Source organism: Hibiscus syriacus, unplaced genomic scaffold (assembly GCF_006381635.1).
Source record: "Hibiscus syriacus cultivar Baekdansim isolate YM2019G1 unplaced genomic scaffold, ASM638163v2 tig00112507_pilon, whole genome shotgun sequence".
NCBI classification, from domain to species: Eukaryota; Viridiplantae; Streptophyta; class Magnoliopsida; order Malvales; family Malvaceae; genus Hibiscus; species Hibiscus syriacus.
In genome coordinates this window covers 959,975-975,459 of record NW_024063351.1, presented here as the reverse complement: position 1 = coordinate 975,459, position 15,485 = coordinate 959,975, and the positions used below count along the sequence as shown (strand labels likewise).

General features: G+C 35.5%; 1 protein-coding gene and 1 pseudogene across 1 annotated transcript; both read left to right on the top strand.

The window, feature by feature from the left end:
- Window positions 1-740: 740 nt before the first annotated feature.
- Window positions 741-1,566, top strand: LOC120181035 (annotated as a pseudogene).
- A 911-nt stretch (window positions 1,567-2,477) lies between these two features.
- LOC120181051 (CAAX prenyl protease 2-like) lies at window positions 2,478-14,233 on the top strand. The gene is made up of 11 exons (XM_039186282.1): window positions 2,478-2,725; window positions 2,936-2,990; window positions 3,120-3,162; window positions 8,099-8,238; window positions 8,563-8,650; window positions 9,018-9,107; window positions 9,296-9,358; window positions 12,580-12,653; window positions 12,820-13,053; window positions 13,152-13,187; window positions 14,153-14,233. The coding sequence occupies exons 1-11, from the start codon at window positions 2,511-2,513 to the stop codon at window positions 14,231-14,233; spliced, it is 1,119 nt and encodes a 372-aa protein (XP_039042213.1). The 5' UTR covers window positions 2,478-2,510.
- Window positions 14,234-15,485: the final 1,252 nt, after the last annotated feature.

Sequence of the window (15,485 nt, the reverse complement as noted above, 5' to 3'; positions counted from 1 at the left end):
TAAGGATAAATTAGTAATTTAACTTTCGTAGAATTTTTATTATTCAATGACAAAATAAAGATATTTTTGAAAAAAACAATTTAAGGGTATTTTAGTCCAAAACGTCGATAATCTAACAATACCTAAGGAAATGAAGATACTGACATTCTCGGTAATATATCCCAAAAAATCCACTATTGATAATATAAGATTACCGGAAAAGACATTTCCGACCAACCAAACGGGAGAATATAAATTCTATTCCCATAAGAATCTCACATTCTCCTAACCACACACACTAAGGAATAATAAGCTCCCTGGGATTCTGCCATAGAAAACTGGTGTTTTCTGCGTTTGTAAGTATGTTTGCAGCGTATTAGCTTTAAGCAAGTTTTATGCTTTAGGGTAAACTGCATGTATAGTACTTTAACTATTATTTTTGTTTAGTTTTAACCACTAAGTTATTTTTTATTTCAAAATCATATATAACGTTATTTTTCAGTCATCCACTGTTAAAAAACTAACAATGATGCTAATACGTCATCATAAAGTAATATCAGAAATATTTTTAAAAGGTATCATGTCAGGGTTATGGTAATTTTTTAATCATATGTGATCAGAATAAAATTAAAACGTAACGTTAGTTATTATTTTAAAAAAAATAAAAGTTAGCTGATCAAAATATAAAAAAGTGATTGTTGGGTTTGCTTATGGCCTTCTATATAAAAGCCAACTGAACTTCTTGATTGAGTAGGGCGAAAATGGTAGGGAAAATGTGGGTCTTGATTTTAGTATCGATTTTGTTGTTGCGTGGCGATGAAACCTTAGCCTCCGACCCTGATCCGATCCAAGATTTCTGCATCCCGAACCCCAAATTCGGTGCTATAAAAACAGCCCATCTCACCACCCTCCCATGCAAAAACTCCTCGGAAGCATCCACCGACGATTTCGTCTTCTCGGGGATAAAAGCCAGTGGGAACTTCACCGAAACAGGGCTTGCCACGATCCCGGTGAATCCAACAATCTTCCCCGGGATCAACACACTGGGGATGTCATTCGTGCGAGCCGATTTGAAAGCCGGTGGGATAAATCCACCCCATTTCCACCCCAGGGCCACCGAGATTGCCTACGTGGTACAGGGCAGTGTTTATTCAGGGTTTGTTGATTCAAACAACCAGGTTTTCGCCAGGGTGATTGAGCAAGGAGAAGTTATGGTGTTCCCAAAGGACTGCTTCATTTTCAAATGAATGTTGGTGAGAAGCCTGCTACCATATTTGCATGTCTCAATAGCCAAAACCCAGGGCTCCAGAAGATTCCTTCTGCCATTTTTGGATCTGGTATAGATGAGGAGCTCTTGGAGAAGGCTTTCGGTCTCAGCCATAAGCAGATTGGGACCATGAGAAGAAGATTTTGATCCCAAAACAGTGACTTAAACTTCAGTACTTGTTTCCGAAAATACCAAAAGTCACAAAACTTCGTTGTAGTATAATGAAGATGGAACTTCTGTTCCTTCAGTGTCGTGCTTAATTTGGTATGAAATTTAAACTTGATTCATGTTTTAGTTGTACACTTCAAACACAGAATCACGAGGGAAGTCAATGCTTTAGTTTTGCATCAGTTTTTTTCCTCCCTTTTCTTTAATCCATTAATCCAAATCGAATTTGCAAAATCCGTTATAAAAAAATGAATTTAAACCTATTATGGAACGATTCTCTGGCCCAATTTACCTTTTTATTGTGACTATAATTCATAAACAACAATATGGTGAGTTTGGTTGAAGAAGAACAAAATAGTAAGAATCTCAAGCACTCTCACTGATAAATAAACTTATGATACTCTAGCATGCATAGCATCATGATGTATATACATTGAAATTCAAATTTTTTATGTTGGTTATTCATTTTACTGAAGTTGTACATCCTGAATTTTCATTTTTACTCGTTACATAAAATTTTTATTTTTATTATTAATACATATGTGTCCATTAAAACAATATTTTTAAATCCGTTGTTGATGGTGTACTAACTTAAAATATGATGCAATACTATATATGTCTCTCGGACCAAAAATGTATTCAACACAGTAATAAGTATTGTACTCTAAAGATGTTAAAAGTCCAAACAACTAACCTTAGAACAAAAATATCTGAACATTGACTTTACGAAGTTGAATGATACACTTATATTTTACCATACTACTCGCAATTCATAAATTAAACAGAAAGTCAATATTAAAGAAAAAACAAATCTATAGATTCATTTATAAAATATTTTGTTAATCATTATTGATGTGTGTTCTATATGATAAAGGAAGAACTAACCCTAAATCTTAAAGCGGGTGAAGGGAAAAAACATGTCTATCCCCGAATTATTCACACTTGCTGTAGTCTGATCAAATGAATCGTTTGGGCGGAAACCCTCAAACATGAATAGTCCGATTCCGACCCGACCAGATATCCCCGATCCGAAACCCGAAAACCCTGGAGGAGCGTTAGCTTCTATTTCCCGCGTCCCAGGCTGCCGCCACCGTCCATGGAAGAGATAAAAGGAAGCTTGTCGAAGCCTGTGGCAGTTATCGCCTGCATCTCCATGACATTGTTTTATGTTGCAACACTCTATGCTCCTACTCTGATCCTCCAACTCCCGCCTCCACACTCCTTCGACAATTTCATGATTCGTTGGTTTATTTGCGCCGCCGTTTCCTCCTTCGCTTCCGTTATCATATGTGCTCTTCTCCTCCCAATAAAGCCTTTCCCCTTCCCGCGTTTCCTGTTTTCCACTTCCGTTAACCGTTATTATAATTTTTTTTTCTTTATGGTTTGAAGTATGAACCTATTTTAACTCTTTTTGTTAGAGAATACTTAATTTAATAACTCGGCATCATTTTATATCCAAACACATTTATTAGTTTCCCCTTCTAACCTGGATTTTAAACATGTTTGATTATACTAGATAAGAATTGGGGAGGTATTTTATTTGCTTGGGGTTTATGGCATTCAATCGGATCATATTGTAAATTTGTAATCATATTGTAAATTTGTAAGTTAAATCTTTCTTCCATTTCAGTTAAATCTTGCACACCGTAGTTACGTGGATTATTATTCATATTCTTGTATGATCTGCAGATTATGTATGAAACAGTGGCAATCAGTACTCTTTCCACTTTTCTTGACTTCTCTTATGTATGCTGTGTTAGGAAATAAACCGAGTACAAGTAATTTTCCTATAATCAAATTAGTGAGAATGCGAAATAAAAGCGGAAAAATAATACCCGAAATTGATAACGGAGTTCAGCCAATTTTGCTTACGTCTCCGAACTGCTGCAGATCTTTTACTAAGAGAGAAATTTTACAGGTGTTTACAAAACACTCACTACTCACAAGAAAGCTCTCTAGTATTGGGAGAAAGAAATGATTTTTGGGATGATTTTCAAGCTAAATGAGCTAGGGTATTTATAGTTGAAACTTAGGGACTAATCTTGTAAATACCCTAAAGTTCAATGACTCAATTTTGTAATTATTCCTATTACAAAATAATTAAAAAAATTTAGCAGCCCATGTTTTTAATTCAAGCAGCCACCGGCTGCTAGCTTTCTTTGACCAACAATCTCCCACTTGAAGACTGATTTCAATATGTCTTCACACCTCGATCAATGCAGCAGCATTTCTGGTATTTTATTCTAGCATGCCAACTGAAGCTGAACACAACTTCAGTTTGTCCGTATTCACCGTCTTTGTTAACATGTCTGCCGGATTTTGAGCTCCACTGATCTTTTCAAGATTCAAAATCCCATCTTCCAGAAGAGACCGGATAAAATGATATCGCAATTGTATGTGCTTCGTCCTGGAATGAAAAGACGGATTCTTAGCTAGATGGATAGCACTTTGACTGTCGCAATACAATATATTGTTTTCTTGTTTCTTGCCTTAACTCTTCCAAGAAATTTTGGAGCCAAACCATCTCCTTGCTAGCTTCCGTAACAGCGACATATTCTGCTTCAGTTGTGGAGAGAGCAACTATCTTCTGTAGTTGAGAAACCCAACTCACTGCGGTTCCTCCTAGAGTATAGACATACCCTGTAGTGCTCCTTCTGATGTCGACATTTCCGGCTAAGTCAGCATCTACATAGCCTGTCAGTATCGTATCTCCACCTTTGAAACAAAGTTCTTTGTTTGTGGTACCCCGCAGATATCTAAGGATCCATTTGACTGCTTCCCAGTGTACCTTGCCTGGATTATTCATGTACCTGCTAACAGCTCCCACTGCATGAGCAATATCTAGTCTAGTACAAACCATGGCATACATGAGACTTCCAATTGTTGAGGCATACGGCACCTTCACCATGTGTGCTCGTTCTTCCTCTGTCTTTGGTGACTGTTCTTTGGAGAGTCTAAAATGAACACCTAAAGGTGTACTTACTGGTTTAGCATCTTGCATGTTGAACCTGGAGAGTACTTTGTTGATGTACTCAGCCTGTGATAACATCAAAGTCCCTGACTTTGTGTCTCTCTTGATCCTCATCCTAAGAATCTGCTTTGCAGCACCCAGATCCTTCATAACAAACTGCTTTGACAATTTTTGCTTCAAGCGTATAATCTCTTGCATGTCTGAGCCTGCAACGAGCATGTCATCAACGTACAATAATAAAATAATGAAGCTGTTGTCGAACCTCTTGATGTAGCAACAATGATCTGCTTGGCATCTGGTAAAACCACTGCTACTCATGAAACTATCAAACTTCTTGTACCACTGTCTAGGAGCTTGTTTTAAACCATACAAACTCTTCTTCAACCTGCATACCAGGTTTTTCTTGTCTGCCTTTATGAAGCCTTCTGGCTGCCTCATATAGATTGCTTCCTCCAAATCACCATGAAGGAAAGCTGTCTTTACATCTAACTGCTCAAGATGTAAATTCTCTACAGCTACAATTTTCAACACTAGTCTGATTGTAGACAGTTTTACAACTGGAGAGAAAATTTCATTGTAGTAAATACCTTTTTTTTGCTGAAAGCCTTTGACAACCAATCTTGCTTTGTAGCGTTTGCTCCCATCGTGCTCTTCTTTGATCCTGTAGATCCACTTGTTATGGAGTGCTTTCTTGCCTGGTGGTAATTCAGCTAATTCTCACGTCTGATTTGACATAAGCGAGTCCATATCATCTTTCATGGAAGACTCCCACTTGACTGAATCCTCCACTTGCATTGCTTCATCATAGCACTCTGGTTCACCATTGTCAGTCAGCAACAAGTAGTGTAAAGAAGGAGAATACCGTTGGGTTGGTTTTGGAATTCTGGAGGAGCGTCTCAGTTCTGGTGTGCCTGGTTCTTCCTCTTGAACTGCTTCAGGACTGATCTGAACATCATTTCCAGAAATCTCCTCGAACTCAGCAAATTCCTTTGTTTCAGCTTCGGTATTACTTGATTCTGCGATTGACTTGTCTTTGTACATCACATTTTCATTAAAAATGACGTCTCTGCTTCTGATGATCTTTCAATTTTCGTAGTCCCAAAACCGGTAACCGAACTCATCACCACCGTAACCAACAAAGACGCATTTGTTGGACTTGGCATCAAGTTTACTTCTTTCAGCAGAGTTTATGTGTACATAAGAAATACAACCAAACACTCTTAAGTGTGAAAGGTTTATTTCTTTCTTGCTCCAAGCTTCTTCTGGTATTCCGCCATCCAAAGGAACTGAGGGCCCACGGTTGATCAGGTAAGCTGCAGTGTTGATAGCTTCAGCCCATAGAAATTTGGGTAATCCGGCATGTATCCTCATGCTTCTGGCACGTTCATTCAGAGTTCTGTTCATGCGCTCTGCTACACCATTCTGCTGCGGTGTTATGGGAACTGTTGTCTCCATCTTGATCCTATTGTTTGCGCAGAAATCTCTGAATCTACTGTCTCTGTACTCTCCTCCATTGTCAGACCTCAACCGCTTGACTTTCAAACCAGTTTCATTTTCCACCATGGCCTTCCATTTTCTGAAGGTATCAAAGACTTCTGATTTCTTCTTCAGAAAATAAACCTACACCTTCCTTGTTGAATCATCGATGAAGGTGACATAATATAGTGAGCCTGCAAGAGATAGAACTGGGGATGCTCCCCATACATCAGTATGAACCAATTCTAACCTTTCTGCCTTGGGAGTCTTGTCAATCTTTGTAAAGCTGACTTTCTTTTGTTTTGCCAAAGATACAATCCTCGTATAGTCCGACATCTACATTCTTTAGATCCGGCAGCTTCCCTTTTGACAGAAGTATATTCATTCCTTTCTCGCTCATATGACCAAGCCTTTGGTGCCACATGTTTGATTTTCCATCAGCATCTGCTGCAGCAATGATATTCTCTAAATTTGAGGTTACATAGAGAGTACCAATCTTCTTACCACGAGCAATGACGAGTGCTCCTTTGGTAATCTTCCATTCACAGCCTGAAAAAGTTGTGTTATATCCTTCTCCATCAAGCTGTCCTACAGAAATCAGATTTCTTTTGAGGCCAGGAATATGTCTTACTCCTTTCAGCGTCCAGGTGGTCTGGTTTGGCAACTTTAGTCGGATGTCTCCTTTTCCGACGATCTTCAAGGTTTCATCATCAGCTAGATGAACCTTCCCAAAATCACCACTGACATAGTTCTCCATGATTTCTCGGCATGGGGTGGAGTGGAAAGATGCCCCTGAATCCAAGATCTATGATTCAATCAAACTGTTGACACTTAGAATAATGGCATCACATGTCTCCTCTGTCACGTTGGCAGATTCCTGTGCACCGGTATCTTTCTTCAGTGCTCGACAATCTCTTTTAAAGTGACATTTCTTGCCACAATTATAACATGTAAAATCTTTCTTTCCCATTCTTGATTTTTACCTTCTAGATTTGGATCTGTCACGATTTGAATTTCTTTCTGAAGTTCTCCCTCTGGACTCCGTATGCAAGGCTAAGGAGGTTGATGCTTCACCCGATTCTCTCTCCGTCGAATTTCTTCGCTCAGTACCAGATCCCGAACATCGTCGAATTTCAATTTACTATTTCCCGACGAGCTGTTAACTGTTGTAACAGTAGCATTCCAACTGTCTGGAAGAGATGATAAGAGAATTAAAGCTCGAACTTCATCATCGAATTCAATTTCCACGGAACTCAACTAGGTTGTGATTGTGTTGAGTTCATTCAGGTGTTGAGCCACTGATGCCCCTTCCGTCATCCGCAAATTGAATAATCGCCTCATCAAGTGAACTTTGTTTGAGGCCGATGGCTTCTCATACATACTGGAGAGAGTCGCCATAAGACCCGCCGTGGTCTTTTCCTTTGCTATGTTGAAAGCAACATTGCGGGATAACGTCAGTCGGATAACTCCAGGGCTTGTCTGTCGAGAAGAGCCCAGTCTTCATTCTTCATGCCCTCTGGTTGTTTTCCTGAGAGGGGTTGATATAGATTTTTCTGGTATAGAAAATCTTCAATTTGCATCTTCCAAAATCCAAAGTCCGCACCATCGAACTTTTCAATTTTCACCTTCCCTTCGTCTGCAGCCATCGCTTTCTTTGAATCATTTTTGACAATTTCTGTGAACCGCCGTGTATTTGAACACCTCCGTCGACAAATTCGTATCGTCGACAAAATTTCACTATTCACGAAATTCACTATTCACGTGAATAGTAACCTCGCAGAAAAAATTGGCAAAATTCACAACCAAAAGCTCATGATACCAGTTGTTAGGAAATAAACCGAGTACAAGTAATTTCCCTATAACCAAATTAGTGAGAATGCGAAATAAAAGCGGAAAAATAATACCCGAAATTGATAACGGAGTTCAGCCAATTTTGCTTACGTCTCCGGACTGCTGCAGAGCTTTTACTAAGAGAGAAATTTTACAGGTGTTTACAAAACACTCACTACTCACAAGAAAGCTCTCTAGTATTGGGAGAAAGAAATGATTTTTGGGATGATTTTCAAGCTAAATGAGCTAGGGTGTTTATAGTTGAAACTTAGGGACTAATCTTGTAAATAACCTAAAGTTCAATGACTCAATTTTATAATTATTCCTATTACAAAATAATTAAAAAAAATTAGCAGCCCATGTTTTTAATTCAAGCAGCCACCGGCTTCTAGCTTTCTTTGACCAACATGCTGGATCATTGATGTTGTTGGTTAATAACTGGATGGAGCATAGGGATCAAGACACAAGGCTAATGTTAGGTTGTATCAAAAGCACCCTTCTTAGGTTCCCCAGGCAGATGTCATCGTTGCTTCCAATGTTTATTCTGGCGTGCTAGTTGTGGTAGTAAGCTTATATTGATTTTCTTTATCTTTGTGGGGAATGTGAAGTTTACTATTGTTTTGAATCCTGTTAATAGGTAAATTGCTTATGTCTTTGCTCTTTCTTTAATCATTGAGATTGAGAAGGTGGCTTTTGGTTCCTTATTTTGAAAAATTGTTTTTGTGATAGAGGGTTTATTGTGTTATGTGTTCTGCTCCTTTTCGAATCTTTCAGTTCTTCGGAGAATAAGAATGATTTACCATTAGAAGGCTAATTAAAATAGTTTCATGTTGCTTCAGTCGTCAATCCTTGATGGTATTTCAATGAACAGGCACCATTAACAGAAGAATTGGTGTTTAGAGCATGTATGATTTCTTTACTTCTTTGTGGGGGATTTAAAGCTTACGATGTCATTTTTCTTGAAAACAGCTGGAACATTCATGTTGAGTGGATTTGATTAGCTTATTTTTTTCTGGTGTTATGCGCTAATATTATGTGTGTATCTGTTGTTTACATCTATTTGCTTGATTACATACCCCTTCTTACATTACATATTGATGTTGTTCCTGTGTCACAATTTGTAATTGTTTTGTTTGCCACAGTAAGGGACACGGTTGGCACAAAGTGGATGCTTTGTTGAAATCTTATTTTCCAACTTTGTATGTCTGTACTTGCAGTTTTTGGTGCATTTACTTGTGCTTGTATATATAGGAATTGTTGAGCATCATGCTAAACTTTTACCCATTGCATTATGACATGAATGACATGTAAACGTTTTAACTATATTTTGTCAATGTCTTGCGGCACATTTGAACCATATGATGGAGATCCACAGCCGCCACAATTACAGCTTGCGTGAAGCCTCTATGGTTGTAGGTAAAAACTGGGTTTTCCTCCTTGAACTAGCAGCTGCATTTTTGGTTGAAGAGGGATTGTCTGTTTATTAAATTTAGGTATAAAATTTTATGTCTTCAAATTGTTCACACCTTTGAGGAATAAGACATATATGATGCTATTTTGTGCTCATTTGTCAGGGCTTATTGGAATATATCTGGGCTTCTTAGGCCTCCAGCTGGGTTACACTGTGGTCTTCGGTTCACATGCTTCATTTCTCTTCAGTCGAACAGGTTGGTAATTATTTGTTAATAAATCCCATCATCGCTACTGGAGTTCAGTCTTTTTGTATATATGCACAGATAAAAATGATAACCTGACATTTAACCCAGAATAATTTATACTATAATTAATATATTCTCTCATAAAATAAATAAAATTAATTTTGACAATAGTTTAACATAAATATTATATTTTTGTTAAAAACAAATATTTCTTTCTTAGCATAATGGTTAGGCGTTGCACTCTTCCCCTGAAGAAATCAGGTTCGATCATCTTAAAAGCACGTGCATTATATTAATTTATCAAAAAATAACATGTGAAACTAACAAATATTTGGTATAGTAAGATGAGTTACTACATCTCTTAAGCAAATTGGGTTGGGAGGATCACCCTCGCCTATGTAGTATCTCGATCTGGATTAGTCGATTAATAAATTGAATATTGTAGTGGTTATATAGAAAAATAAACATGTCGAGATGTCACATTATCTATCGTTAACGAATAACTAATGATGATAATGATTACAATGCAAGTTCCTAAAGAAAATGGATACAACTAAAAATGTAATATCTACTATAATTGATTTTATAATAATTTTTTAAATAATTAATTTAATTATGTATTTGTAATAAAATATATGTCACTAATAAGCATACTATTAGTGTTTAAATTTTTGTCACTGTAATTAATCTTTTTGTGTAAAAAACGTAGTTACAAAAAACATAAATAATTGTGAAAAAATTCATTAAAGTCGTCATTAATACAATAGTGATAGAGTTTGGTGAAAACTCAAATATTTTTGTCACTATGATATTTAGTTATTAAATTTGTGACAATTTTTAGTGTCACTGAAAATGTATTTTCTTGTAGTATACACCATTCACGGCCTTGGAGGTGTGGGCATCACTTGGATACTCAAGGAACAATTGTTTGTGACCAACGCATTAATGGTATAACTTTCCCAAGAAGGATGATAATACCATAGAGACAAGTTTATAGCATAGACGTTGCGTATAGGGTAAAAGTTAGAAAAATTATTTTGGTGTGATCAATTTAGAGGAAATTTATTTTGAAATGTCAAATTTAAAAATTTATGAATTTTTTTAAGTGAACGAATATGCAATTTATATTTAAGGGTGGTAATATTATTTTATATAAAAATATTTTAATTTTATTATTAGTATTTTAATATAATATTAAATTATAAAAAATGATGTCATATAACACCTCTCATTATCTTTGAACTTTTATTATTATTATTATTATTATTTTAATTAATCATTGGAATATGATCTATTGACTAACTTAATCTAAATCGGGTTTTGTATGGGCCTATTATGTGGACGATCATCTCAATTTAGTTTACTCCATACGCGAACTTCAAGATTTGAACCCCTGACTTAGTTTAACGAATTTAGTGTCTCATCTCACTTAACCAATTGGTTGATGGTATTATTATTATTAATCTAGGGTAAGTACAAGTCAGATTATGTTTGAAAATAACTCTCAACCTTTTGACATTAAACGTTCACACTCCAGACAATCATGGTGTTCAAACTCAAGTCCTCTTCAAGAAATAACAAATTTCTTACCACATAAACACTTATTCGTTCGACTTATTATTATTAATATCTTACAATGATGTCATGCTAGAGTATTAGTTTTAGATCTATAGTTAAATCAAAATTCTCTCTAATTTTTTTAAGGCCGCTCGCTCTCTTTTTTTTATCATCTTCGTTAACAGGCGATGATATTAATTTTAGGTTTAGTTGTCAGTAGTCGATCTTCTTTAATTTTTTCTATATTTTAGTTTTTTAATAATTATGTTTTTATGAGACATATTTCACTGCTTTTATAATTTTTTTTTTTGTATCTTTTGGCATGTTTTGGATCTCTTCAAATGTTCATTTGATCGTTATTTTTGTTTAATTATCTCATGATTTGATTTGACATCGTCTTGACTAATCAAGGTAAGACTTAGTCATTATCCTACTAATTTTCCTTGTTTTGGATTGTCATATTTGATTACACGATTTGCATTTAGAGATAATTGTCTCACGATGCTCGATTCTAATTTTTTATTGCATGTGAGATTTCAAGAATTTCATCTTCTATTGTGGTTCTTTTGTCGATACAATTAGATCAATTCGTATCGATTATTTGAGCTTTTTTTAATGAGTTTTTAACTTTTTCTTTGTACGACTCTTATATGATCTAAAGTGAATTTTTTGTGTCATGATTATAAGAAAATGTTAATTTTATGCGTAGTTTAAGCTTATAGTTGTGAGCCTTTTATTGTAATTTTGGATTTTTTTTTATTTTTAATAAAATTAATTGTTTCTATTTGCATAAAAAATTATACTTAAATTGTTTAATTATGCTTTATGACTTGACTGCTTAAATTTAATATTTCAAAAGGTATGGTAGAATAGTAGTATTACTATTTAGTTTCGTGATGCTCAACGTTCAAAATTATTTTGTGCCCTCAAATTTATAAATTTGATTTGTTCATTTGTGTCCTCAAAATTATTTTAAGTGATATATTATGATAATTGATTTGTTCATTTGTGTCCTCAAAATTATTTTACGTGATATATTATGATAATTGATTTGTTCATTTGTTGCTTCGATGATATATTATGATATTTTTGAATCCGTCGAATATTATAAAGTCAATTGATATAATTCAAAAGACATAATAAAGTCAATTGATATAATTCAAAAGACATAATACTTCGTTACGTTAAATCAATTGATAATCGATAATAACAAAATATAATTCAATCGTGAATTCATGATCTTACATTCATAGCTGTTTTCAAAATTAAAATATGATGAAAAATTATTAACATCTGCAGCAGGAAGCTACGCGTGACATGCTAGAGCTTTGCATGTTTCTGTGGAGGAGAGTCGTGCGAGAAGGGCCACTCCTCCCCTCCATTGGCTGCCTCCCCGGTGGGATGGGTTAAGTTAAATACGAATGGGGTCAGACAGTCTACGTAGGGTCTAGCCACGTGTCGAGGCAACTTAAGATATCATTCTAATAGTTAAAGTTTTTTAATAAATTATTATTTAAAGATATTGTTTAAAAAAAATTAAACTTAACATAAGTCCTTTAAAGATTTGAAAGTATTAAACACATATTATTAATGAAAATATCAATTATGAGTATAATTTAGACTTTTATTTTTATATTAGACTTTTTTTTGTCATTCTTAAATGTTCTAAACAGAAAGTCGCCCAGTATTTGCCCTGTTTGCGTTTCACAATCCTGAACACGCTGTCTATATCACCACCTTCTCTTGGGTAGCAGACACTCGAACCCAATTGTGAATCAATTAGGATAACAGTATTTTAATCTAATAATTGAATTAATAAATTTCTAAGATTAATGTATATACTCGTTTTATCCAGTTTGAAAAAAGCTTGTAAAACTAAAACTATGATAACATTATTTCCTTCTTCCTCGCAGATACACCCTTCACAATCCATGTCTTTTAACACCCTCCACCCCATGAAATATAAGGCTGATAGAAATGAACTAGTAAACGAAGCTACCACCAGTACAATTTGGCTATGGTTTTACATCTTAAAAAAAAAAGAACAAAAGGAGATGATAACAAGGTGGGTTTATGATGTTACTCTTGCTGGGGGATCAGGGTTGGTAGAATTAGGGCATGGGGAGTGGAGCTCATATCGAGATCAGGTATATTGGTTGCTGATTGTTGGCCTTGGAGAGTTCTGTTTGAGCTCATACAAAAGGGCTTGATTCTCCTGGTTAAGAACCTGTGCTTTCTTCCTCAGCCTCTCGTTCTCTTTCATTATGTAACAGTTCTGAAGGTACAGATTTGAGTTTAGCCTTTCCATGACCATCCAACAATTTACCCTCTTTCTCTTCTTAATATCCCTGCAAACCCAAAACCATATATTTCTCAGATACCATAAGATTTAAAACAAAAAAAAGTGTATCTCTACTCCTCTTCTTTATTGGTGTATAAATCATTGCACTACACATGGAAGACAGTATCCCTAGGGAAATAATGGCAGAAATACATTAATAGTATGTATGCATGATATTAAACATTATTCAATCAAGCAAAATGGTAGATAATGGTGGTTATCCTAAGAAACCAGCAAAAACTACCGACAGGAGAAACAGGGGCATGTGTGAGTACTAAGTTTTGTAGTAGTAGGCCTAGCATTTAAATACACCAGTACGTAAAATAAAGAAAAGAAAGAAATAGATCCAACAGCTGTCCCAACACTCTTTCGGCTTGCCCAAACATGAAAGAAAGGGATAAAAGTCGATTATATGATGGAGTCGTTGTTGACTACATTAGCAGGGTATTGTATAGACATGAAAATGGCTCTATAGCCTTGTGCTCGTATAAAAGAAGGGACCGAAAGGAGTTAAAAGGGTAAAGAAATTAAGATAAAATAAAGAAGAAAACAAGCTGAGACATGGAAAAAGACAAAGGATCCTGTTAGAGAAACTTGTGGGAAAACCAGACATTCCTCAAAATGAAAAGAAATGGGAAGAAAATTCCTCATGCAAGACAAACAGCATCCCATGTAGGATAAACAGGCTTGGAGAACAAGTGCCCCCATTAGGGAAAGACAATGTCTACCCTTTGTTGGTGAAAGGAAAGAAAATAACAAGTCGAGAGAGAGAGAGAGAGAGAGAGAGAGAGAGAGAAGTGGGGACCTAAGCCCACTTTACCCTTTTCAAAAAAGATCACCTTTTGGAGGAGAGGTTGGTTAGGGGGCTTTGGCCGAGGAAGCTGAAACCTGGGTTACTGTGACAGCTAGTAGCAGCTGTAGTTGAAGACAAAGAGGCAAAAGGAAGTGAGAAGTGGAGGGATAAAGCGGATGGAAGGAAGATGTGAAGATATATATAGAGAGATCTGAGATAGAGAACAAAAGAAAGGGTTTATGGTGTGGGGGAAGGGACATGGCTCTCTGGTCTGACACGACAATCATTAGCTGTGTAAGGATTTAATGTTGCATGATGATGATGGATATGGTGGCATCATGTGAATGATGAAGAGAAGGGAGAACTAGAGCTTGCATGTTTCTGCCAAGGGACAATCATGTGAATTTTCCGGCTAGAGGGGTGGCTGCTCCTAAAATAATGGTGGGCAAGGGCCGTCACAAGATTCGCAATCATGCTAATCGATTGGTTCCACCCACTTCTCCTTCTCCTTCCTCCTCTTCTTCATCATCATAAAAAAACTCTGATTTTTTTTCATTTACTGTCACCCAATTAATTTTCGACACTTTTATTTGGAAAGTGTTGGTAATAATCATTTTTTGGCCGTAATCTTTTAATTTCCATGGTTGAAAAATGTTGATTTTTGGATGCAATCTCTACAGGGCTACTCAGTCTTCTCCATCTCACTGTTGTCAACAATTATAATCTAGAAAATAGGGTCACATCACAAATTATGCCTACCAGTACTCCCTAGGGGCACACTTTGAAATACAATCCCTTCTTCTAAATCACTTTAATTCCTATATTAATTTGTATATACATACGAGTCCGATTTGTATTTTACTGCTCCACCCATAAATATCAATCAATAATTATTTTTTCAAAAAAAAGCACTAATATATATTTTTCAGCAGGATCATTATATAGATAAAATGTGATGTTGATGCCATCAATTTATTTTAGTAATGAAAAATATTATATTTTAAGAGATTTTGAAGTTTAAGTATATATGTTAAAAATGACAAGCTAGATTTTTTCTTTTTCCTTTTGGATTATTTTCTCCGTTTCAGGATTTCGTCATAATTAATTTAGATCAATCTATATCTCATATATGATTTTTGTGGATGAGTTTTTTAACGAGAATTTTTTTACATATATAAGGACTCGAACTTGATATCTACTTAAACGATATCAATGTACTTATCACTTTAACTAATTTCATTGATAGTGAGATTTTTTTTTCCTTTGATTATACGTAGGGGTGAGCATTGGATTGAGTCGAGTCGAATCAAAAAAAATATCGAATCATTCGAGTTGACAAGTCATATTTTACAACTAGAACTTAACTTAATTTTTTTTCAAGTCGAGTCGAGTTTAAGAAATTCGACCTGAATTATTCGAGTTTCTACATTAATTTTATTATAATT

Bases quoted from the DNA above. Each gene is read 5' to 3' on its own strand.
- LOC120181051 (XM_039186282.1), top strand. From the start codon at position 2,511: ATGGAAGAGATAAAAGGAAGCTTGTCGAAGCCTGTGGCAGTTATCGCC. The intron at 2,726-2,935 runs GCCTTTCCCCTT...ATACTAGATAAG, and splicing joins GCTCTTCTCCTCCCAATAAA to AATTGGGGAGGTATTTTATT. The intron at 9,108-9,295 runs GTAAAAACTGGG...TGGGCTTCTTAG, and splicing joins TGAAGCCTCTATGGTTGTAG to GCCTCCAGCTGGGTTACACT.